This window comes from Salmo salar, chromosome ssa04, assembly GCF_905237065.1.
Source record: "Salmo salar chromosome ssa04, Ssal_v3.1, whole genome shotgun sequence".
NCBI classification, from domain to species: Eukaryota; Metazoa; Chordata; class Actinopteri; order Salmoniformes; family Salmonidae; genus Salmo; species Salmo salar.
This window is the reverse complement of record NC_059445.1, coordinates 65,028,775-65,053,230: the sequence shown is the minus strand read 5'-3', so window position 1 is coordinate 65,053,230 and position 24,456 is coordinate 65,028,775. Positions and strand designations below refer to the sequence as shown.

Genomic DNA, 24,456 nt, shown 5'->3' with positions numbered 1-24,456 from the left:
ATTAAATGAGCCATATAATCTATTCACTTCCATAATTGACGAAAATAAAAAATCAATGCAATTCCATACACATGATTGTCCATGATAGCATTGACCAAAACTAAGCGATACAACCTTAGAGTCTATGGATACAACACTGAAATGATGAAACTGAGGTATAGATACAGGTATTTGTTAGGGCTTGGTAATTGTGGAGGAGGAATGAGGCGCAGGAACCAGCGAACACAGGGTAGTGGTGTTTTTAATATACACTCACCAAAAAAAACAAATGTTCCCACACACAGGGGAGAAAATACATGCGGCGTACAACAACGTCGACATGAACACAAGCCGTCACACAAGAAACAATCATTAATCCCGCACGAACAGGAGCGGGCCAGCTAAACTAAATAGCCCCTCTAATGGCTAATTGACCACAGGTGTCACAAAATAAAAAAAGGGAAAAGCAAAAGGGAATCGGTGGCAGCTAATAGGCCGGTGACGACGACCGCCGAGCGCCACCCGAGCAGGAGGGGCGCCACCGTCGGTGGGAATCGTGACAGTACCCCCTCCTGACGCGCGGCTCCCGCAGCGCGCCGACACCGGCCTCGAGGTCGACCCGGAGGGCGAGGGGCAGGGCGATCCGGACGGAGGTGGTGGAACTCCTCAACATAGATGGGTCCAGGACGTCCGCCGCCGGCACCCAGCACCTCTCCTCCGGGCCGTACCCCTCCCAGTCCACGAGGTACTGTAGGCCCCTCGCCCGGCGTCGCGAGTCCAGAATGGCCCTTACGCTGTACGCCGGGGACCCCCCGATGTCCAGAGGGGGCGGAGGGACCTCCGGCACCTCATCTTCGTGAAGGGGACCAGCTACCACCGGCCTGAGGAGAGACACATGAAACGAGGGGTTAATACGGTAATAGGAAGGGAGTTGCAACCGATAACACACCTCGTTTATCCTCCTCAGGACTTTGAAGGGCCCCACACACTGCGGCCCCAGCTTCCGGCAGGGCACGCGGAGGGGCAGGTTCCGGGTCGAGAGCCAGACCCTGTCTCCCGGTGCGAACACGGGCGCCTCACTGCGGTGGCGGTCAGCACTCCTCTTCTGCCGCGCACTGGCCTCCTTTAGTGAGTCCTGGACGGCTCTCCAGGTCTCCTTGGAGTGCTGGACCCAGTCCTCCACCGCAGGAGCCTCGGTCTGACTCCGGTGCCATGGTGCCAGGACCGGCTGGTAACCTAACACACACTGAAAGGGTGATATGTTAGTAGAGGAGTGGCGAAGTGAGTTCTGGGCTAACTCAGCCCAGGGAATATACCTCGCCCACTCCCCTGGCCGGTCCTGGCAATACGACCTCAGGAACCTGCCCACCTCCTGGTTCACCCTCTCCGCCTGCCCATTGCTCTCGGGGTGATAACCGGAGGTCAAACTGACCGAGACCCCCAGCCGCTCCATAAACGCTCTCCAGACCCTGGATGTGAACTGGGAACCTCGATCAGAGACAATGTCCTCCGGCACCCCGTAGTGCCGGAAGACGTGGGTAAATAGGGCCTCCGCAGTCTGCAGGGCCGTAGGGAGACCGGGCAATGGGAGGAGACGGCAGGACTTAGAGAACCGATCCACAACCACCAGAATCGCCGTGTTCCCCTGAGAGGGGGGAAGATCTGTCAGGAAGTCAATGGACAGGTGCGACCATGGTCGTTGTGGAACGGGGAGGGGCTGTAACTTCCCTCTTGGTAGATGCCTAGGAGCCTTACTCTGGGCACACACCGAACAGGAAGAGACATAGGCCCTCACGTCCTTAGCTAAGGTGGGCCACCAGTACTTCCCCTTAGACTCCCCACTGTCCTCGCCTCACCAGGATGACCCGCAGTAGGTAGCGTGTGCGCCCACCGAATCAAACGATCACGAACACCGAGCGGCACATACATGCGCCCCACGGGCACCTGCGCAGGCGCAGGTTCCAACACCAATGCCCGCTCGATGTCCGCGTCCACCTCCCACACCACTGGTGCTACCAGCCTAGACGCTGGAATGATGGGAGTTGGATCGATGGGCCGGTCCTCCGTGTCATAGAGACGGGACAGCGCGTCGGCCTTAGTATTTAGGGAACCCGGTCTATAGGAGATGGTAAACCTAAACCGGGCGAAGAACATGGCCCACCTCGCCTGACGTGGATTCAGTCTCCTCGCTGCCCGGATGTACTCCAGGTTTCGGTGGTCGGTCCAGATGAGAAAGGGGTGTTTAGCCCCCTCAAGCCAGTGCCGCCACACCCTCAAAGCTTTAACCACTGCTAGCAACTCCCTGTCCCCCACATCGTGAGTTACGCTCCGCCGAACTGAGCTTCTTCGAAAAGAAAGCGCAGGGGCGGAGTTTCAATGGCGCACCCGAGCGCTGTGATAGCACGGCACCCACCCCAGCCTCGGATGCGTCCACCTCCACTACGAACGCTAAAGACGGGTCCGGGTGCGCCAACACGGGTGCGTCGGTGAACAGCGTCTTCAATTTCTTGAAGGCTCCGTCCGCCTCCGTCGACCATCGCAAACGCACCGGCCCCCCTTCAGCAGTGAGGTAATGGGAGCCGCTACCTGGCCAAAACCCCGGATAAACCCCCTGGTAGTAATTGGCAAAGCCTAAAAACCGCTGCACCTCCTTCACCGTGGTTGGAGTCGGCCAATTACGCACGGCCTTAACGCGGTCACACTCCATCACCACCCCCGTGGTGGAAATGCGATAACCCAGAAAGGAGACGGCTCGTTTGGAAAACTCACACTTCTCAGCCTTAACGTATAGGTCATGCTTCAGCAGTCTACCAAGCACCTTGCGCACCAGGGACACATGCGCGGAGCGGGTGGCGGAATATATCAGAATGTCATCGATATATACAATCACGCCCTGCCCGTGCAGGTCCCTGAGAATCTCGTCAACAAAGGATTGAAAGACGGCTGGAGCATTTTTTCAACCCATACGGCATGACGAGGTACTCATAATGGCCCGATGTGGTACTAAAGGCGGTTTTCCACTGCGTCTCCCTTCTTGATACGCACCAGGTTATACGCGCTCCTGAGATCCAGTTTTGTGAAGAACTGCGCTCCGTGAAATGATTCCACCGCCGTAGCGATGAGAGGTAGTGGGTAACTAAACCCCACCGTAATAGCGTTTAGACCTCGGTAATCAATGCACGGACGCAGACCTCCCCTCCTTTTTCTTCACAAAAAGAAACTCGAGGAAGCGGGTGAGATGGAGGGCCGAATGTACCCCTGTCCCAGGGATTCCGTGACATATGTCTCCATAGCCGCCGTCTCCTCCTGTGACAAGGGGTACACGTGACTCCTGGGAAGCGCAGCGTTAACCTGGAGATCTATCGCACAATCCCCCTGTCGATGAGGTGGTAATTTAGTCGCCCTCTTTTTACAAAAAGCGATCGCCAAATCGGCGTATTCGGGGGGAATGCGCACGGTGGACACCTGGTCTGGACTCTCCACCGACGTGGCACCTATGGAAACTCCTAGGCACCTACCTGAACACTCCTCTGACCACCCCTGGAGAACCCCTGTTTCCACGAAATACGGGGATTGTGACCAGCCAGCCAGGGGACCCCCAGCACCACCGGAAACGCAGGCGAGTCAATAAGGAAAAAACGAATGCGTTCCTTATGATTCCCCAGCGTTACCATGTCCAGTGGCACCGTAGACTCCCTGACTAGCCCTGACCCTAATGGTCGGCTATCTAGGGAGTGCACGGGGAAAGGAGAATCTATCGGCACCCGCGGAATGCCCAGCTTAATGGCAAGTCCACGGTCCATAAAATTCCCAGCTGCGCCTGAATCGACTAGCGCCCTATGCTGGGAAGAGGGAAAAAATTTAGTAAACAAAACAGGTAAAAACACATGACCAACAGGGGGTTCTGGGTGAATCTGGTGCTGACTCACCTGAGGTAACCGAGAAGTGTTCTGCCTACCATCTCGACTCCCAGACTGGCTCCTCCGGCACCGGTCGGCCGTGTGTCCTCTCCGACCACAGCTGGTGCAGGAGGAGCCACCTCCTCCGGTGCCCCTTGGCACGGCCCCCCCTACCTCCATAGGGGTAGGGGCGGGGGTGCATGGGGGTGGAACGGGCAGGACCCTCTCCGAACGCCCGCGGGCAGCCAGCAAGTTGTCCAGTCGTATGGACATATCTATCAGTTCGTCCAGGGACAGAGCTGTGTCCCGACAGGCCAGCTCCCTGCGGACGTCCGCCCGGAGACTGCAGCGGTAGTGGTCTATGAGGGCCCTGTCGTTCCACCCGCCCCAGCAGCCAAGGTCCTGAAGTCCAGCGCGAAGTCCTGGGCACTCCTCGTCTCCTGCCTGAGGTGGAACAGCCGTTCACCCGCCGCTCTTCCTTCCGGAGGGTGGTCGAACACGGCCCGAAAGCGGCGGGTGAACTCCGGGTAGTGGTCCCTCGCCGAGTCTGGACCGTTCCAGACCGCATTAGCCCACTCCAGAGCTCTGCCCGTCAGGCAGGAAACGAGGGCACTCACGCTCTCCTCCCCGTGGGAGCAGGTCTAACGGTGGCCAGGTACAGCTCAAGCTGGAGCAAAAACCCCTGGCACCCAGCCGCCGCCCCATCGTACTCCCCTTGGGAGCGCCAGACGAAGCGCGCCAGAGCCAGACGTCATGGGAGGCGAAGATGGCTGTATCGGGGCAGGTGGAGGTGGAGAGAGGATACCACTTCTCTCCCATCTGTCCATCCTCTCCATCATCTGGTCCATTGCCGATCCGATGCAATGGAGGACTGTCGTGTGGTGGAGTACGCGTTCCTCCATCGAGGGCAGAGGAGTGGCCGCTGCTCCCGCTGATTCCATGCCTTCTATCGTGGTGCGGGATTCTGTTAGGGCTTGGTAATTGTGGAGGAGGAATGAGGCGCAGGAACCAGCGAACACAGGGTAGTGGTGTTTTTAATATACACTCACCAAAAAAACAAATGTTCCCACACACAGGGGAGAAAATACATGCGGCGTACAACAACGTCGACATGAACACAAGCCGTCACACAAGAAACAATCATTAATCCCGCACGAACAGGAGCGGGCCAGCTAAACTAAATAGCCCCTCTAATGGCTAATTGACCACAGGTGTCACAAAATAAAAAAAGGGAAAAGCAAAAGGGAATCGGTGGCAGCTAATAGGCCGGTGACGACGACCGCCGAGCGCCACCCGAGCAGGAGGGGGCGCCACCGTCGGTGGGAATCGTGACAGTATTCTAGGTTCTATAGGTATACTTATAGATATGTATAGGTGTAGATAGATAGATAGTTGTCTGTCTATCTGTATATACAGTACCAGTCAAATGTTTGGACACACCTACTCATTCAAGGGGTTTTCTTTATTTTGACTATTTTCTACATTGTAGAATAATAGTGAAGACATCAAAACTATGAAATAACACATATGGAATCATGTAGTAACCAAAAAAGTGTTAAACAAATCAAAATATATTTTATATTTCAGATTCTTCAAAGTGGCCACCCTTCGCCTTTGCTAACGCTTGCATTCTCTCAACCAGCTTCATGCGGTAGTCACCTGGAATGCAAGTTAATTTGTGGAATTTCATTTGTTTTTAATGTGTTTGAGTGAATCAGTTGTGTTGTGACAAGGTAGGGGTGGTATACAGAAGATAGCCCTATTTGATAAAATACCAAGTCCATATTATGGCAAGAACAGCTCAAATAAGCAAAGAGAAATGACAGTCTATCATTACTTTAAGACATCAAGGTCAGTCAATGCAGAAAATGTCAACCACTATGATGAAACTGGCTCTCATGAGGACCACCACAGGAAGGGAAGACCCAGAGTTACCTCTGCTGCAGACAATATGTTCATTAGAGTTACCAGCCTCAGAAATTGCAGCCCAAATAAATTCTTCACAGAGTTCAAGTACATATCTCAACATCAACTGTTTAGAGGAAACTACATGAATCAGGCCTTCATGGTTGAATTGCTGCAAAGAAACCACTACTAAAGGACAACAATAAGAAGAAGATACTTGTGTGAGCAAGAGATACACGAGCAATGAACATTACACTGTGGAAATCTGTCCTTTGGTCCGATGAGTCCAAATGTGCGATTTTTGGTTCCAACCACCGTGTTTTTGTGAGACACAGAGTATGTGAACGGATGATCTCCGCATGTGTGGTTCCCACTGTGAAGCATGGAGGAGGAGGTGTGGGGGTGCTTTGCTGGTGACACTCTTGGTGATTTATTTAGAATTCAAGGCACACTTAACCAGCATGGCTTCCACAGTATTCTGCAGTGATACGCCATCCCATCTGGTTTGCGCGTAGAGGGACTATAATTTGTTTTTCAACAGGACAATGACCCAACACACATCCAGGCTGTGTAAGGGCTATTTGACCAAAAAGGAGAGTGATGGAGTTCTGTATCAGATCACCTGGCCTCCACAATCACCCGACCTCAACCCAATTGAGATGATTTGGGATGAGTTGGACTGCAGAGTGAAGGAAAAGCAGCCAACAACTGCTCAGCATATGTGGGAACCCCTGCAAGACTGTTGGAAAAGCATTTCAGGTGAAGCTGGTTGAGAGAATGCCAAGAGTGTGCAAAGCTGTCACGTCCTGACCAGCAGGTGGAGTAGGTGTACAAGTGTTGGTCAGGGCGTGGCAGAAGAAGTTGGGTTTTCTTTGTTCTGTCTAGGTTGGGTGTTTCTATGTAGAGGTAATTGGGGATGGACTTCCAATTGAAGGCAGCTGTGTGGTGTTGCCTTTGATTGGAAGTCCTATATTAGTTGGGTGTGTTTGTCTGTGTGTTTGTGGGGAATTGTTGTGAGCACTGCTTTTTTTGGTTTAGCCTGCTGCACTGTCATATCGTGAGTACTGTTCATGGTTTTGTTTATTGGTTTTTTCAGTGGATGCTTTACTCCTTTTTTAAAAATTAAAATATGAGCATCCATATTCCCGCTGCGCCTTGGTCGTCCTTTCAACAGCACGATGGATTATGTGACAGAATTCCCCACCAACACAGGACCAAGCAGCGGAAGAATTCTGGCGAGGACTGGGGAACACGTCGGGTAAGGGAGACCGAGAGGCACCCCCAATCATTTTTTAGGGGGGGGCACAAGGGCTCTGTGACGGGGCAAGATTGGAGACCCAGGCCAGCGCCCCGTACCCTTGTTAAAAGTAAACAGACTGGACAGGTCCCGTGCTTTGGGGTAGGTGCCATGGTAAGGCCTGGTATTTTTAGGCCAGTAGGCTTAATACCAGCACCCCGCACGTGCCAGGGGAAAATAGGCATCGAGCCAGCACCGGAGATGCCAACCCTGCGCTTAAGACTGCCAGTGCGCCTCTACGGTCCGGTGTTTCCCGTCATACGCACTAGCCTTGAGGTGCGTGTTCCCAATCTGGTACGCCCAGTGCCAGCACCACGCACCAGGCTCCAAGTGCGTAAACCCAGCCTCGCCAGTCAACAGTCGTCAGAGCTGCCCGCCAGTCAACAGTCGTCAGAGCTTCCCGCCAGTCAACAGTCGTCAGAGCTGCCCGCCAGTCAACAGTCGTCAGAGCTGCCCGCCAGTCAACAGTCGTCAGAGCTGCCCGCCAGTCAACAGTCGTCAGAGCTGCCCGCCAGTCAACAGTCGTCAGAGCTGCCCGCCAGTCAACAGTCGCCAGAGTGGCCAGACCGCCCTGAACTGCCGGAGTGGCCAGACCGCCCTGAACTGCCGGAGTGGCCAGACCGCCCTGAACTGCCGGAGTGGCCCAACCGCCCTGAACTGCCGGAGTGGCCCGACCGCCCTGAACTGCCGGAGTGGCCCGACCGCCCTGAACTGCCGGAGTGGCCCGACCGCCCTGAACTGCCGGAGTGGCCCGACCGCCCTGAACTGCCGGAGTGGCCCGACCGCCCTGAATTGCCGGAGTGGCCCGACCGCCCTGAATTGCCGGAGTGGCCCGACCGCCCTGAACTGCCGGAGTGGCCCGACCGCCCCTGAACTGCCGGAGTGGCCCGACCGCCCTGAACTGCCGGAGTGGCCCGACCGCCCTGAACTGCCGGAGTGGCCCGACCGCCCTGAATTGCCGGAGTGGCCCGACCGCCCTGAACTGCCGGAGTGGCCCGACCGCCCTGAACTGCCGGAGTGGCCCGACCGCCCCGAACTGCCGGAGTGGCCCGACCGCCCCGAACTGCCAGACTGCCCAGACTGCCCCGAGCCGCCAGACTGCCCCGAGCCGCCAGACTGCCCCGAGCCGCCAGACTGCCCCGAGCCGCCAGAGTGGCCGGACTGCCCCGAGCTGCCGGACTGCCTGGAACGGCCAGAACCTGAGCCGCCTCCAACATAGGTGGGTTGGGGAGGGGGGGTGTAGCACAGTGCCGTCGTTGACGGCAGCCACCGTCAACGACGGGGGGGAAATTTTCGGGTTGTTTTGGGTGTTTTGTGTTTTTTCTTTTGAAGGTGCATTCGGGGTGTGCACCTTTAGGGGGGGGGTAATGTCACGTCCTGACCAGCAGGTGGAGTAGGTGTACAAGTGTTGGTCAGGGTGTGGCAGAAGAAGTTGGGTTTTCTTTGTTCTGTCTAGGTTGGGTGTTTCTATGTAGAGGTAATTGGGGGTGGACTTCCAATTGAAGGCAGCTGTGTGGTGTTGCCTTTGATTGGAAGTCCTATATTAGTTGGGTGTGTTTGTCTGTGTGTTTGTGGGGAATTGTTGTGAGCACTGCTTTTTTTGGTTTAGCCTGCTGCACTGTCATATCGTGAGTACTGTTCATGGTTTTGTTTATTGTTTTTTTCAGTGGATGCTTTACTCCTTTTTTTGAAATTTAAAATATGAGCATCCATATTCCCGCTGCGCCTTGGTCGTCCTTTCAACAGCACGATGGATTATGTGACAAAAGCTGTCAACAAGGCAACGGGTGGCTACTTTTAAGAATCTAAAATCTAAAATATATTTTTATTTGTTTAACACTTTTTTTGGTTACTACATGATTCCATATGTGTTATTTCATAGTTTTGTTGTCTTCACTATTATTCTGCATTGTAGAAAATAGTCAAAATAAAGAAAAATCCAATAAGTAGTTGTGTCCAAACTTTTGAGTGGTACTATAGGTACAGATAGACGAATATGCAGGCCTGCAGGTCTTTTTTGGATAGCCACAATAATGAAATTATTGAAGGATGCAACAGAGGCATATTTCTATAGACAGATAGAAAGGACTCACAGTGATCCTCTCGTCGTGGTCGTTGACTTTCATGTTGTTCCTCTTCCAGGAGATGGTGGGCTCCGGGTGGCCCCGCGGGGGGATGCACTCCATGACCGCTGGCTCCCCTGCCGCCACCACAACGTCACTGGGCGTCTGCCTGAAGTCATCCCTCAGGACTGGAGATAAGAGAGAGGTTGGAGAGAGGGAGGTGAGGGGGGGTTATTATACAGCAATGATTCCTCAATATCATTTGCTTGGTAATTTTACATATGTATTTCTTGCCAACAAAGCACGATCTCAGATGGAATTGAATAGAGAGAGGGAGATACAGAGCACTATGCCTACTGCCCAATTCCAAATCAACCCCTAACCCCCTAAGCACTTTGTTGATGTAATACAATTCGATAGGTAATAGCAAGATCATAATAGCTCTGCCTTTCCCTCTGTAAGGGAAAGACAAAGATACCGTGGAAGTCCACATCAAAATTCTAAAGTAAGGGTAGTCTAGCACATCTTTCACTATGCAGGGTAGCTTATAATGTAGGCTAAGTTTCATTTGTAAGTAGGAACTGTATGCCATAAAGCTTTGTGCTGCCTCCACTATCAAGTCTAAATAAGCAATGAATGCAAAACAGATGAGATTCAGAAAGCAAGAGCAACTCTCAGTGTGTGATTTAATGTTATAACCCAAAGCCCTTCAATTCTGGGATAATGAAATGACTGTGTTTATTTGCGTGTGTGTCTGGGTGCCTCCCTATGGTCTTCATTGACTCAGTGTGCGTGTGTTCGTGTGTGTGTGTGTTCATGTGTGTGTGTGTGGCATCGCGGCTCTTTTCTGGCACAAAGTGGATTAATTCTTCAATCAGACACACACACACACACACACACACACAGACACAGACACAGACACAGACACAGACACAAAGATATAGATGTGCTGTACATGAGACAGAAATACAAACACTTGAAAATACTAGAGACATACACTCAAACACATTGTTGTGCACAGAACATGAGACAAAAGCCTACAGATATACGAACACGCACAAACACACTAACACTATCACGCATCCCCCCTCGTTATTTCACTCTCTCTGCCACTCTGCAATTGGTGCCTGGATATGGCCTTAAGTTTATGAGCAGAAGGGCCTTGTGATATTGCTTTGCACTCGATTCAATCTACTGCAGTGCTTAATTTGAGCTGGTTCTTGCCGGAACAGGATCCGTCACCTCTCCGTTTTGGACTGTTTTGTTCCGGAACCTATTTGGCCGGATCCTGTACCTCTTGTGGCATGAAAAATAATACACTTTTTCAATGTAAAAATTATTATAAATGCGATCAAAGTTCATTCGAGTTGCCTCTGCATTAATTATCCTGCCCCTACAAAAAACGTTATTTAAAAAAAAATGTTTAGGCCAGAGCCTAATATTCTAAGAGCTGATTCGGTTTGGGCCAGGCTTGGGTTTATGGTTTGCTCAACATTGTAATTTACTGTATGTTCGAGATCAACGCAAGGCCGTGGCTGTGTGAGAAGTGCACCAGTATCTCTCACATAGCTAGAATGAATTCAATTTGTATGATCTCTCTGCTCTGATAGACATGAGCCTGCAACTGTCATCTATCCGGTGTTACACTTCATCATCTATTTCCTGATAGAATCATAGCCGCGCGAAGGGTTCTGAAGGAACTGCAGCACCCCTGATGAATTGAAATACATTTGCCAAAATTATAGAATTCCTGTGAAGGCCTATAATTTAGCCCCAGAGGATCATTTGCTTATTTAAAAAAAATAGCCTAGCTGTTGATTGTAGCCCAACAATAAGGAATAGCCTACAGTCGGGAACGTGTGGCAAATCTGTCAGTGAAAAAATATAATGTAGACAAAACAGGCCTTTCGCAAAACTTCAAATAAGATCAAGGGAAAACACAGGTTGGAAAGCAAATGGCTACTGCTGAAAAGCAGAGACTCTATACTGTAGGCTACCAAAATATTTGATCAACTTCCAAATATTGTTTTACAAAAGAAAGAGATACTTTTGGCACGAGCGCATTTGCCACCACCAGTGAGTGTGCTGCACATAATTGGGCGAGTCAGAGAAACTGGAAAGCATTTTTAGGACTATAATTTCCTCCTCACATTGTAGCCTACAATATGTGTCTCCGCACACCTAGGCCTAGGCTATTGATGGATTCAAGACGAGGTCGTTTTCATTGAGCTCAGATTTTCAGTTTGTCGGTGTCAAAGCCTGTCAAAGCCTGTCATTTCGATCATTTGTTCTGTATTAAAAAAGTCTCCAGTCATGTAAAATGACGTAGAATTGCATGTAATGCATTTATAAAAGGCCATGTTTTTTCCGGACCCTAGTTTACTAAAAATGTTCCCAATGTGTGCAACTTCTTTTAAGGGCCTCTATTCTACTGCTCTATGTCACTACACAAATGCAATGCTATGCATGCAATGCTTTATTGTAAAGGTGATTTATTTATTTTTCTCCCCCTCATGCATTCCGGTACCTTAGAACTCCCCAGGTCCCCCCCCCCTCTCTCGCTCACATTTTGTTCCGCAACCTCCAGATTTACAAATTAAGCACTGATCTACTGTAATACCAGAGTGCTGTTGATATGCGTTAAACTGAACGGAGTCAGTTGGAAAATGGCAGTAGCTTGTATCATTGTGTTAAAAATAACTAGGAGCATAGTGGAGTTGGTATTTGAGAGGGATCACTGTCCAACCCCAGGCTCCTATCCTCAAATATCACCCCCATATTTGTACCCTCCCAAAATTCCCTTTCACATCAGCTTCTGTCCCACAGTTAGCCAATGAGAAACTTGTGAAAATGGGGGGTGTCTTCGGCTTCTAAAGTTACTCAACTTTCTAAACAAAATCGGCCACTCATCTTTGAAGTTTAGAGTGAATTGAGATTCGGACATCAATGATGGTGGATGATTTATTGATGTGTGAGAGCGTTATGGGGGTGAATGTGTTGCATATATTATGATGACCTAATTAGGAATATCAATGCATGGACGTTCTCACTACATCCTCACTGAACATGCTCTCATGAGTATGGAAAGTGTGAAACTCTCAAATCTTCCAGTCAAATGTTAAGAGGAAAGATTTCCCTCAAAGGTTTTCCTCCAAAGAATTGAAGGCCTTATCCTATATTAATTGCAACAGCACTGATTCACTATATTGTCTATTATTCAGATATTTCAATGAAAAGCTTTGTCACACTCCAAAAACCACCACTATCCCTTAACTGGTCATTAGGGGCTGAATTACAGTGCTAAAGTCCTCACAATGTCACCCGAGCAGGGTGGTTCTGAGCTTAGTCTATCTGATTCATGACAACTCGCTCCTATAATAAAGGTTGAGAAAAGCAAACAAAACCTGAGGACATTACCATAACCCTCCTTTACAGAACTTATGAAGACACTCCCTATCTCTGTCAATGGCTAACATCCATTATGAGGACACCTTATCTCTACTGATGGGTTACATCCCTTATGAGGACTCACTCTCCCTATCTCTGTCAATGGGGCCCTCTCACCCTGCTTATGTTTGTAATCATTTCTCCAAATGTCAAGATAGTGTGGCGTCCAGTGTGTGTGTGTGTGTGTGTGTGTGTGTGTGTCTCCATACATCAGCCTGTTTTGTTTATAAGCAAGGTCATGCCAGATCGAAGTGTCTGATTGAGAGAGAATTGGGTATATTTTTTTATTTCCTTCAACAGTTGCAGTATCATGGAGATACAGTATATGCTGGAAGATATGTTTTCTGGGATGAATGAACAGTAAATGAACTGTTGAGACTGATGTTAAAACGCTCCACATCTCAGTTTCCTTGAGGATAGTAGATTGTAGTGCCTTAGTTATGAGTATATCATTGCTATTTCTAAGCCCTTGCCTAGGGCATGTGTATGCTTACTTGCCCATACGGTATATGTTAGATCCCATAGTACCACCCCTTTCCCTAGACTCCAATCATTGGAGTGGACCACACAGCCTTTGGGACCCACACTCTCCCATCAGCACATCAACTGAGGGCCTGAAACACACGCACGCACACACGCACACACACACACACAGCCCCTGACCTTATATCAACCTCATTCAAACCTTACCCCAACCACCATTAATCAAGACCGAAACAGTGCACTACCAAAATCACTCAGGGACCTGTCCAGTCATGGCATGTGGTTTCAGGGAACCTATTTAGCTTGCTACATCCTGGGTCCGGAGTGGAGTGCCACAAGGTTAAGGAAAGCTTGTGTTGACCTGTCACACCCGATGCAAGGGGCCCTTGATCCTATGTCCCTGGATCCCTCTCCTCACTTGCCTCTGCTTCACTGGATGCATCACAAATGTTACCCTATTGCCTATTTAGTGCACTACTTCTGATAGGGGCCCATAGAGCTCTGGACAAAAGTAGTGCACTATATAAGGAATAGGGTGCCCTTTGGGACTCAGGCACTGACTGGCCAGCATCTTTGAGAAAAGGGGCTCTACAGAAACTTGATTAGGCACTGGCAATTACCCATAAAGCCCTTGGGGGACCAGATTAAGCAGGTGACCCTTGACCCGCCAGTGCTGATGCCCCTCGGGGGAAGCTCCTCAAAAAAGCCAGGCATAATCCCTACCACCAGGCCTGCATGGTCCACTTCAAATAAGAGGGGGAGACACACACACACACACACACACACATATGCAGAGACATGCACACACACATACACAGATAAAAAAATATATACACTGCTCAAAAAAATAAAGGGAACACTAAAATAACACATCCTAGATCTGAATGAATGAAATAATGTTACTAAATACTTTTTTCTTTACATAGTTGAATGTGCTGACAACAAAATCACACAAAAAGAATCAATGGAAATCCAGTTTATCAACCCATGGAGGTCTGGATTTGGAGTCACACTCAAAATTAAAGTGGAAAACCACACTACAGGCTGATCCAACTTTGATGTAATGTCCTTAAAACAAGTCCAAATGAGGCTCAGTAGTGTGTGTGGCCTCCACGTGCCTGTATGACCTCCCTACAACGCCTGGGCATGCTCCTGATGAGGTGGCGGATGGTCTCCTGAGGGATCTCCTCCCAGACCTGGACTAAAGCATCCGCCAACTCCTGGACAGTCTGTGGTGCAACGTGGCGTTGGTGGATGGAGCGAGACATGATGTCCCAGATGTGCTCAATTGGATTCAGGTCTGGGGAACGGGCGGGCCAGTCCATAGCATCAATGCCTTCCTCTTGCAGGAACTGCTGACACACTCCAGCCACATGAGGTCTAGCATTGTCTTGCATTAGGAGGAACCCAGGGCCAACCGCACCAGCATATGGTCTCACAAGGGGTCTGAGGATCTCATCTCGGTACCTAATGGCAGTCAGGCTACCTCTGGCGAGCACATGGAGGGCTGTGCGGCCCCCCAAAGAAATGCGTGGCGAATTTGCCAATCTTGGTGTTCTCTGGCAAATGCCAAACGTCCTGCACGGTGTTGGGCTGTAAGCACAACCCCCACCTGTGGACGTCGGGCCCTCATACCACCCTCATGGAGTCTGTTTCTGACCATTTGAGCAGACACATGCACATTTGTGGCCTGCTGGAGGTCATTTTGCAGGGCTCTGGCAGTGCTCCTCCGGCTCCTCCTTGCACAAAGGCGGAGGTAGCGGTCCTGCTGCTGGGTTGTTGCCCTCCTACGGCCTCCTCCACGTCTCCTGATGTACTGGCCTGTCTCCTGGAAGCGCCTCCATGCTCTGGACACTACGCTGACAGACACAGCAAACCTTCTTGCCACAGCTCGCATTGATGTGCCATCCCTGGATGAGCTGCACTACCTGAACCACTTGTGTGGGTTGTAGACGCCGTCTCATGCTACCACTAGAGTGAAAGCACCGCCAGCATTAAAAAGTGACCAAAACATCAGCCAGGAAGCATAGGAACTGAGAAGTGGTCTGTGGTCACCACCTGCAGAACCACTCCTTTATTGGGGGTGTCTTGCTAATTGCCTATAATTTCCACCTGTTTTCTATTCCATTTGCACAACAGCATGTGAAATGTATTGTCAATCAGTGTTGCTTCCTAAGTGGACAGTTTAATTTCACAGAAGTGTGATTGAATTGGAGTTACATTGTGTTGTTTAAGTGTTCCCTTTATTTTTTTGAGCAGTATATATACACATAAACACACACAGATACACACGAACACATCTCATGAGAGAGATAGACCCTAATGAAGGCAACCCTATTCCATCTATCAGCTAACAAAAATCAATTTCTCATCTCAGAAGCCTTTTCTCTTTTTAAGTGAGCTCTTTTACAGAGTCAACAATCACGCAGCACATCTGTTTGAATTAGCTGTCAACGCGCGTCTCTCATCCAATGTAGCTGTTTGTCTACACCAATGACAAATACACTAGTCACACAAAATGACAAATAGCAAGTCTAAGCTTACCACTCTCTCATCTACATGCAAACATATCCATTACATTGAATCTAACAAAGAAAATAAGCCACGCATATAAACAAAATCAACAATATCAGCTGTGTATTTACGGAATCAATCTTTTCCCCAGTGACCAGCGAATTACTCTTGCAATGTCATGCTTGTAATATGTCCCCACTACAACAACACTTTCAATGTCAGGACCTCACTAATATATAAGTGCATCGTTTGTGCTCCTGATTTGAAGTAAACGCTTGAGGCAGGCAGGTGGCTCACTTTTAATTAAAAGTCCACTTTATTGTCATCATCAAATGCTCATCAAAGGTTCATCACATTCATCAAAACATTCATCAGATGTTCAGGAAGAGAACATAGTGTGTGTTCTTTCCACCTGACAAGCGTCAGTAATTTACAGCAGCTCTATTCATGAATACATTTTCATATAGATGACGGAGAGTGAGAGAGAGAGAGACAGAGAATGACGGATCATCTCAGGCTGGTAAAAAGAGAGAAAGGAGAGAGATGAAGAGAGAGGGGGAAGAGAAGTGAGTGGGAAAGATAGGGAGAGAGAAAGGGGAGGGAAGAGAGAAAGAGACGTAGGTCTCCATTTCAGGCTCTACTGTGTGGGGGTCTGCGGCGGTCATCTGTCAATCTGTCCACTTGCATCTCAAGCTGATGTGAGGCAATCTGTCACACACACACGTGCTTGCGCACGCACAGGAGACGGGTCATCTACGCCTCCACACACACACTAATCGCTGCGTTTTATCATCCTCAAACATTGGTCTGATTTAGAACCAACATTACCCTACCCTGAACTTAGTCACTGTTACTAGTCGGCTACCACCCGGTACTCTACCTTGCACCTTAGTGACTGCTGCCCTATGTGCAGTGCCTTCAGAAAGTATTCACACCTCTTGATGTTTTTCACATTCTGTTGTGTAATATTTTGCCAATGAGCAAAAACATTTAAGGAAAATAAAGCACAAATATATCTTGATTAGATAAGTATTCAACCCCCTGAGTCAATACATGTTACAATCACCTTTGGCAGCGATTACAGCTGTAATTTTTGGGGGGGTTAAGTCTCTAAGAGCTTTGCACACCTGTACCTTGAAATTTGCCCGTTAAGCTCTGTCAAGTTGTTTATTGATCAGTGCTAGACAGACATTTTCAAGTCTTGCCAGATACTTTGAACACGATTTACATCAAAACTTTAACTAGGACACTCAGGAACATTCAACGTCATCTCGGTAAGCAACTCCAGTGTATATTTGGCCTTGTGTTTTAGGCAAATGTCCTGCTCACAGGTGAATTTGTCTCTCAGTGTCGGTTGGAAAGCAGACTAAACCAAGTTTTCCTCTAGGATTTTGCCTGTGCTTAGCTTCATTCCGTTTATTTTTATTTAAAAAAACTCTCTAGTCCTTGACAATGACAAGCATACCCATAACATGATGCAGCCACCACCATGCTTGAAAATATGAAGAGTGATACTCAGTGATATGTTGTGTTGGATTTGCCCCAAGCATAACACTTTGTATTCAGGACAGAAAGTTCATTTCTTTGCCACATTTTTTGCAGTATTACTTTAGTGCCTCATTGCAAACAGGATGCATGTTTTGGAATATTTAATTCTATACGGCTTCCTTCTTTTCACTCTGTGGTTTAGGTAGGTATTGTGGAGCATCTACAATGTTGTTGATCCATCCTCAGTTGTTGCCTATCACAGCCATTTAAAAAAAATCACCATTGGCTTCATGGTTTAATCCCTGAACTGTTTTCTTCCTCTCCCGCAACTGAGATAGAAAGGGCACCTGTATCTTTGTAGTGACTGGGTTTATTGATACACCAACCAAATTGTAATTAATAATTGCAGCATGCTCAAAGGGAAATTCAATGTCGTTTTGTTGTTGTTATTTTCATCTACCAATAGGTGCCCTCCTTTGCGAACCATTAGAAAACCTCCCTGGTCTTTGTGGTTGAATCTGTGCTTGAAATTTGCTGCTCGACTGAGGGACCTTACAGAAAATTGTATGTGTTGGGTACAGAGATTGGGTAGTCATTTAAAAAATCATGTTGAACATTATTATTGGATAGTGGGTTCTATTCCCAGGACCACCCATACGTAAAAATGTATGCACGCATGATTGTAAGTCACTTTGGATAAAAGTGTTTACTACATTTTATATACTGTATTATATTACTCTAAAACATTTATATGATGGCCCAACCGCTTTCCCTCTTAGGTACATAGCCAATATTGGATCTGAATGCTGTTCTGCAGGATGTCACACACTCTAAAGTGCATTTATATTTTTTGCCTAATTCACTTCCGTTTTCTCGGTTTTGTTTATCCAGGTTTTGGATTTCCCACATTTGTTTAATTTTTTTTTCACACTTCTTTAATAGAAAAACAGGGTTTTATTTTCTGTGTTCACAACAATTCTTAAACCACATCTGGGGATGAAATTTGAGGTCTTGGAAAAATCGAATAAACTTTTATTTTTGAGTGTAGTTGCCCTTTAATTCAGTGTGCATGCCCTGTACTGTTGTTTGGTTACCGGTGTTTCTGTAGTGCAGTAAGCGCACATGTGATGAGTTCGTAAATCAAATGTCCACTAGTGGTGCCACAGAACAGCGAAAAATTAGTAAATTAACCTTTTATTTATTGTAATTTAAATGTGTTTGTAGTAGTTAAGTGTTGAGTGAGATTACATAGCTACCTCAATCATTATTTTAAATTGTTACTTCACAGCAATTGCTTGCTAACTAGCTAATGAAATTTAGCTAGCTAGCGGGCTCAGCAAAAAAAGAATCCCCTAGATACAGTCACGTGTCATGTCATGAGATGTGTAAATGAAAGAGGAATATAATAAAACAAATCGAATGGAGTTTCCCATCTCCCCTTTCAGAGTATGCCCATTTCCTAACAAACCTGCTAACTTTCATAGTTGTTACTTTAAGGTTGGAACCAACATGCAGTATCTCCAGTAGGCAGAGGCCAGAACCATTCGTCTGCTAGCTCAGGAGTAAGCTACACTGTTCACAGCCCTGTGTAATGTTCAATGTAATTGCATTTCTGGACTTTCTGAAACTTTAATGTATGTGTATGTTTAAAAAAAAATAAAATAAAAGGAAATGTATGGTTTGAAAATGTTTTAATGTTTATTTGTTTAAGCTGTTAGTGAAAATTCTCAGTGTTAATACATTTGTATTGACATCATTCAGCATTTATGTATATGTTATGAATGACCAAAGGTGCCTGATTTTATAGTAAGTACAGCGTCATATGATAGTCTTTATGGATGTGTTTGAATGACCGAAGGTGTTTGACTTCAAACAAAGTATTATAGAACACTACATAAAGTGTCAATAAAGAGGTTATTAACATTCTGATGATTTATGAAGGTTCTCTCATGAGCCACAGGTTGCTGTAGGGTGTGATAGGTATTTAAATGGGTTGATGGACCTGCAAAGCATGTGTGTGTATGCGTGCGCGTGTCATAGCCAAGATGATTTGGAGTCCCACCTGAGACTACCGCACCAGGTATTCCCCTTCTGTTCCCATGCTGGAGACCAGGGCTTGATTACAGCCTGTTGCAATGGTGCCAACATTTTGTGGCTGATCTTTCAGTGGGGGAGCGGGTGAATGTGTCAAAGACCTGACTGGGCCCAGCACTGCATGGTATGGTTCGTTATATTGTTGTGTCAAAGACCTGACTGGGCCCAGGAACTGCATGGTATGGTTCGTTATATTGTTGTGTCAAAGACCTGACTGGACCCAGCACTGCATGGTATGGTTCGTTATATTGTTGTGTCAAAGACCTGACTGGGCCCAGCACTGCATGGTATGGTTCGTAACATTGAGACACTGCCAGTAGTCAATTAAAATTGCTACTGTGGGTCTTTTAATCTGGAACACATACAGCTACAGTACATTGCCAAAAACCACTCAACAACTTCAAACATACAGTAGACTCTGACCTGTCCAATGAGCCAAACTGATTAAAGCAGTAGCCAAACACTCACAGTACAGTAATTAGAATCCATAGGTCAGCTTTAAGTGATACGGTCTACTATGTGCTCACCCCAGTTCTTCAGTTCTTCTTAATATTCTATGCTGCTGTCGCTTGTCTACCCTCCTCTCTCGTCCTGTCCTAGTTGTAAAGTGTAAATGTAAACAATTGTTTTCATAGGAATTTCACTGTCTTTTTCACCACATCTGCTAATTCTTTGTAAACCATGTTTTACTTTCACTTTTGGTATTTCAGCTTTTCAAATTTGGGCAAGTAAATAAAACTAATTAGAATTTACAGTGCATCTTGAAGGGTATATGAATTTGTATAGGAATTTCTACAATTTATAGTTGGTTTGAGGATTTTAAGTCATTGAAATTTGGAGCTATTGGAATATTAACATATTGTCCTGTGTACATTGTGTAATTTATCGATGGTCCCAAACTATCCCTATAGGGATATCCAAAGTCAACCCAAATTTACCACATTAATTACGATCAGGTCGTGTGCAGCTGCACTCCGAATTGATGTTTACTTGTGTGCTGCCAGATGTGGGCAGGATTTAAACAAACCCAACCTTCATTTACATTGTGATGTAGTCACAACAACAAGTCTAACAAAACTCAGTTTAGGACAAGACTGACTTTATGACCAAAATTATCCTATTTGACAGTAGAATAAAATAATAATAATTTAAAAAAAAATAACAATAATAATAATAAATGTGTCTGACTCAAAATCGATGCCACATAGATTGTTTTCTATAGAAGTTGTTTAGGGTCAGTTGCTCTTTAAAGTTATTGTAAACTGACACGACCAGGGCAACTCAACTGTAACGAAAAATGCAGGTGTCTGCATAACAGCACAACACAACTCCAAATGTAACACATGCGGACGTAAAACTTACTACTCAGCCTGAACTGTCCCTACTTGCTCCAGAAAATAGGTAGCTTGTCACGGTTGTCGTAGGTTGAAGCGGACCAAAGTGCAGCGTGATTATCGTTCCACATATTTTATTGAACTGTGAAACTATGCAATACATACAAAATAAACTGAACGAACAAAAACAACAAAACGTGACGAAGCATTAACATACACATACTCAAAATCAATCTCCCACAAACCCAGGTGGGAAAAACACCTACTTAAGTATGATCTCCAATTAGAGACAACGATGACCAGCTGCCTCTAATTGGAGATCATCCCACACAAAGCCCAACATAGAAATACTAAACTAGAACATCACAACATAGAAAAACTAAACTAGAAAAACCCCTGTCACGCCCTGACCTACTCTACCATAGAAAATAACAGCTTTCTATGGTCAGGACGTGACATAGCTTTTCGTGTGGCACCAACTGGTAAGATGCTTCAGGAGGGCGGTCACGTGTGCTAGCAAGGCAGAGGTCCCTAGTTTGCGCCAGGTATGGGTGAAATTGGGAGGGAAAGGTCATCACAAAGCAAGCAGCGTGATGTCCTTTACACAAACATGACAGATAAGAAGCTACACTATATATAGAAAAGTTACACTATATATAGAAAAGTTACACTATATATAGAAAAGTATGAGCGGATTTGGCTATTTCAGCCACACCTGTTTCTGACAGGTGTATACAATTGAGCAGACAGCCATGCAATCTCCATAGACAAACATTGGCAGTAGAATGGCCTTACTGAAGAGCTCAGTGACTTTCAAAGGGGCACCCTCATATGATGCCACCTTTCCAACAAGTCATTCGTCAAATTTCTTCCCTGCTAGAGCTGCCCTGGTCAAATGTAGGTGCTGTTATTGTGAAGTGGAAATGTTTAGGAGCACCAATGGCTCCACCGCAAAGTGGTAGGACAGAACCTAACAGAACGGGACAGCAGAGTGCTGAAGAGCGTAGCGCGTAAAAATCGTCTGTCCTCGGTGAAAACACTCACTACCGAGTTCCAAACTTCAATACAATAAATGTTCGTATGGAGCTTTATGAAATGGGATTCCGTGGCCGATGAAGCGCACACAAGCGTAAAATCACCATGTGCAATGCCAAGCGTGGCTGGAGTGGTGTAAAGCTCACCGCCATTGGACTCTGGAGCAGTGGAAACGTTCTCTAGCGTGATGAACCACGCTTCAACATCTGGCAGTCCGATGGACGAATCTGGGTTTGGTGGATGCCAGGAGAACACTACCTGCCAACTGTAAAGTTTGGTAGAGGAGGAGTATTGGTCTGCGGCTGTTTTTCATGGTTCGGGATAGGCCCCTTAGATCCAGTGAAGGGAAATCTTAATGCTACAGCATACAATTACATTTTAGACGATTCTGTGCTTTGTGGCAACAGTTTGGAGAAGGCCCTTTCCTGTTTCTGCATGACAATACCGTCGTGCACAAAGCGAGGTCCATACAGAAATGGTTTTGTCGAGATCGGTGTGGCCTGCACAGAACCCTGACCATCGAAAACCTTTGGGATGAATTGGAACGCAGACTGCGAGCCAGCCCTACCGCCCAACATCAGCGCCCGACCTAACTAATGCTCATGTGACTGAAAGGAAGCAAGTCCTCGCAGCAATGTTCCGACACCTAGTGGAAAGCCTTCCCAGAAGACTGGAGGCTGTTATAGCAGCCAAGGGGGGACCAACTCCATATTAATGTCCATGATTTCGATGAGCGGTGTCCACATACTTTAATAAAACCGAAAGCATACCTTGACTTGGAAGAGTTCCAATGTTGGATAGCCTTAGCCAACTAGCTAACATAAATAGCATTCCTCTCTGTTTAGCTAAATTAGCTAAATCAAACACCTTTGGGATTACAGGCAACATCCGCACTGAGCTAAAGGGTAGAGCTGCCGCTTTCAAGGTGTAAGGGGTGCGTACTGGCGGCAGAGAAGTCAGACGCAGGAGAGCAAAAACTGTGTTTCCAACGGCGCAGTTTAATAATAAAAACCACCAGAAAACAGAACAATCAATAAATGGGTACAAAACCCGACGCACACCAGACATAACGTGCACAAGCACTTACAAAAAACAATACCGGACAAGGACATGGGGGGAACAGAGGGTTAAATACACAACATGTAATTGATGGAATTGAAACCAGGTGTGTGGGAAGACAAGATAAAACAAATGGAAAATGAAAGGTGGATCGGCGATGGCTGGAAGACCGGTGACGTCGACCACCGAACGTCGCCCGAACAAGGAGAGGGACCGACTTCGGAGCAAGTCGTGACAGTACCCCCCTTGACGCGCGTTATCCAGCAGTGCGTCGACAACCGGCCTCGGGGACGACCCGGGGGGCAAGGTGCACGGCGAACAAGACGAAGACGGTGGAACTCCTGCAGCATTAAAGGGTCCAACACGTCCTCGACCAGAGCCCAGCACCTTTCCTCCGGACCGTACCCCTCTCACTCCACGAGATACTGAAGGCCCATCGCCCGACGCCTCGAATCCAGTATGGAGTGAACGGAGTACGCCGGGGCACCCTCGATGTCCAGAGGGGGCGGAGGCACCTCCCGCACCTCAGACACCTGGAGTGGGCCAGCCACCCCCGGCCTGAGGAGAGACACATGGAACGAGGGGTTAATACGGTATTCGGGGGGAAGCTGTACCCTATAACAAACCTCGTTCACTCTTCTCAGGACTTTAACCCCTGGTCGGGCTCCGTCCCGCATACATCCAGCGAAAAATCCTATCGCCATTAGCATAACAAAATGTATTATTTTAATTTTTTTCAAATATAGGACTATGTTATGTCGTTTTATAGATACACCTCTCCTGAATCGAACCACGTTGTCCGATTACAGCAAAAGCAAAACATTAGATTATGTTAGAGGAGTATATCGTAAAAGTAGCCACATAGCCATTTTCCGACCAACCACATGCATCACAAATAGCCAAAAAACAGCTAAATGCAGCACTAACCTTTGACAATCTTCATCAGATGACACTCCTAGGACATTATGTTACACAATACATGCATTCTTTTGTTTGATAAAGTTCATATTTATATACACTGCTCAAAAAAATAAAGGGAACACTTAAACAACACAATGTAACTCCAAGTCAATCACACTTCTGTGAAATCAAACTGTCCACTTAGGAAGCAACACTGATTGACAATACATTTCACATGCTGTTGTGCAAATGGAATAGACAACAGGTGGAAATTATAGGCAATTAGCAAGACACCCCCAATAAAGGAGTGGTTCTGCAGGTGGGGACCACAGACCACTTCTCAGTTCCTATGCTTCCTGGCTGATGTTTTGGTCACTTTTGAATGCTGGCGGTGCTTTCACTCTAGTGGTAGCATGAGACGGAGTCTACAACCCACACAAGTGGCTCGGGTAGTGCAGCTCATCCAGGATGGCACATCAATGCGAGCTGTGGCAAGAAGGTTTGCTGTGTCTGTCAGCGTAGTGTCCAGAGCATGGAGGCGCTACCAGGAGACAGGCCAGTACATCAGGAGACGTGGAGGAGGCCGTAGGAGGGCAACAACCCAGCAGCAGGACCGCTACCTCCGCCTTTGTTCAAGGAGGAGCAGGAGGAGCACTGCCAGAGCCCTGCAAAATGACCTCCAGCAGGCCACAAATGTGCATGTGTCTGCTCAAACAGTCAGAAACAGACTCCATGAGGGTGGTATGAGGGCCCGACGTCCACAGGTGGGGGTTGTGCTTACAGCCCAACACCGTGCAGAACGTTTGGCATTTGCCAGAGAACACCAAGATTGGCAAATTCGCCACTGGCGCCCTGTGCTCTTCACAGATGAAAGCAGGTTCACACTGAGCACATGTGACAGACGTGACAGAGTCTGGAGACGCCGTGGAGAACGTTCTGCTGCCTGCAACATCCTCCAG

At 47.5% G+C, this 24,456-nt stretch overlaps 1 protein-coding gene across 4 annotated transcripts in view; it reads right to left on the bottom strand.

Moving 5' to 3' along the window:
• Positions 1–24,456, bottom strand: part of LOC106603666 (roundabout homolog 3) — a 276,581-nt gene that overhangs the window by 67,952 nt on the left and 184,173 nt on the right. For all 4 annotated transcript variants that reach the window (XM_014197616.2, XM_014197615.2, XM_014197617.2 and 1 more), the window contains exon 3: positions 9,174–9,331. In XM_014197616.2, the coding sequence (XP_014053091.2) occupies positions 9,174–9,331 (158 nt within the window). The remainder of the gene's footprint in view (positions 1–9,173; positions 9,332–24,456) is intronic.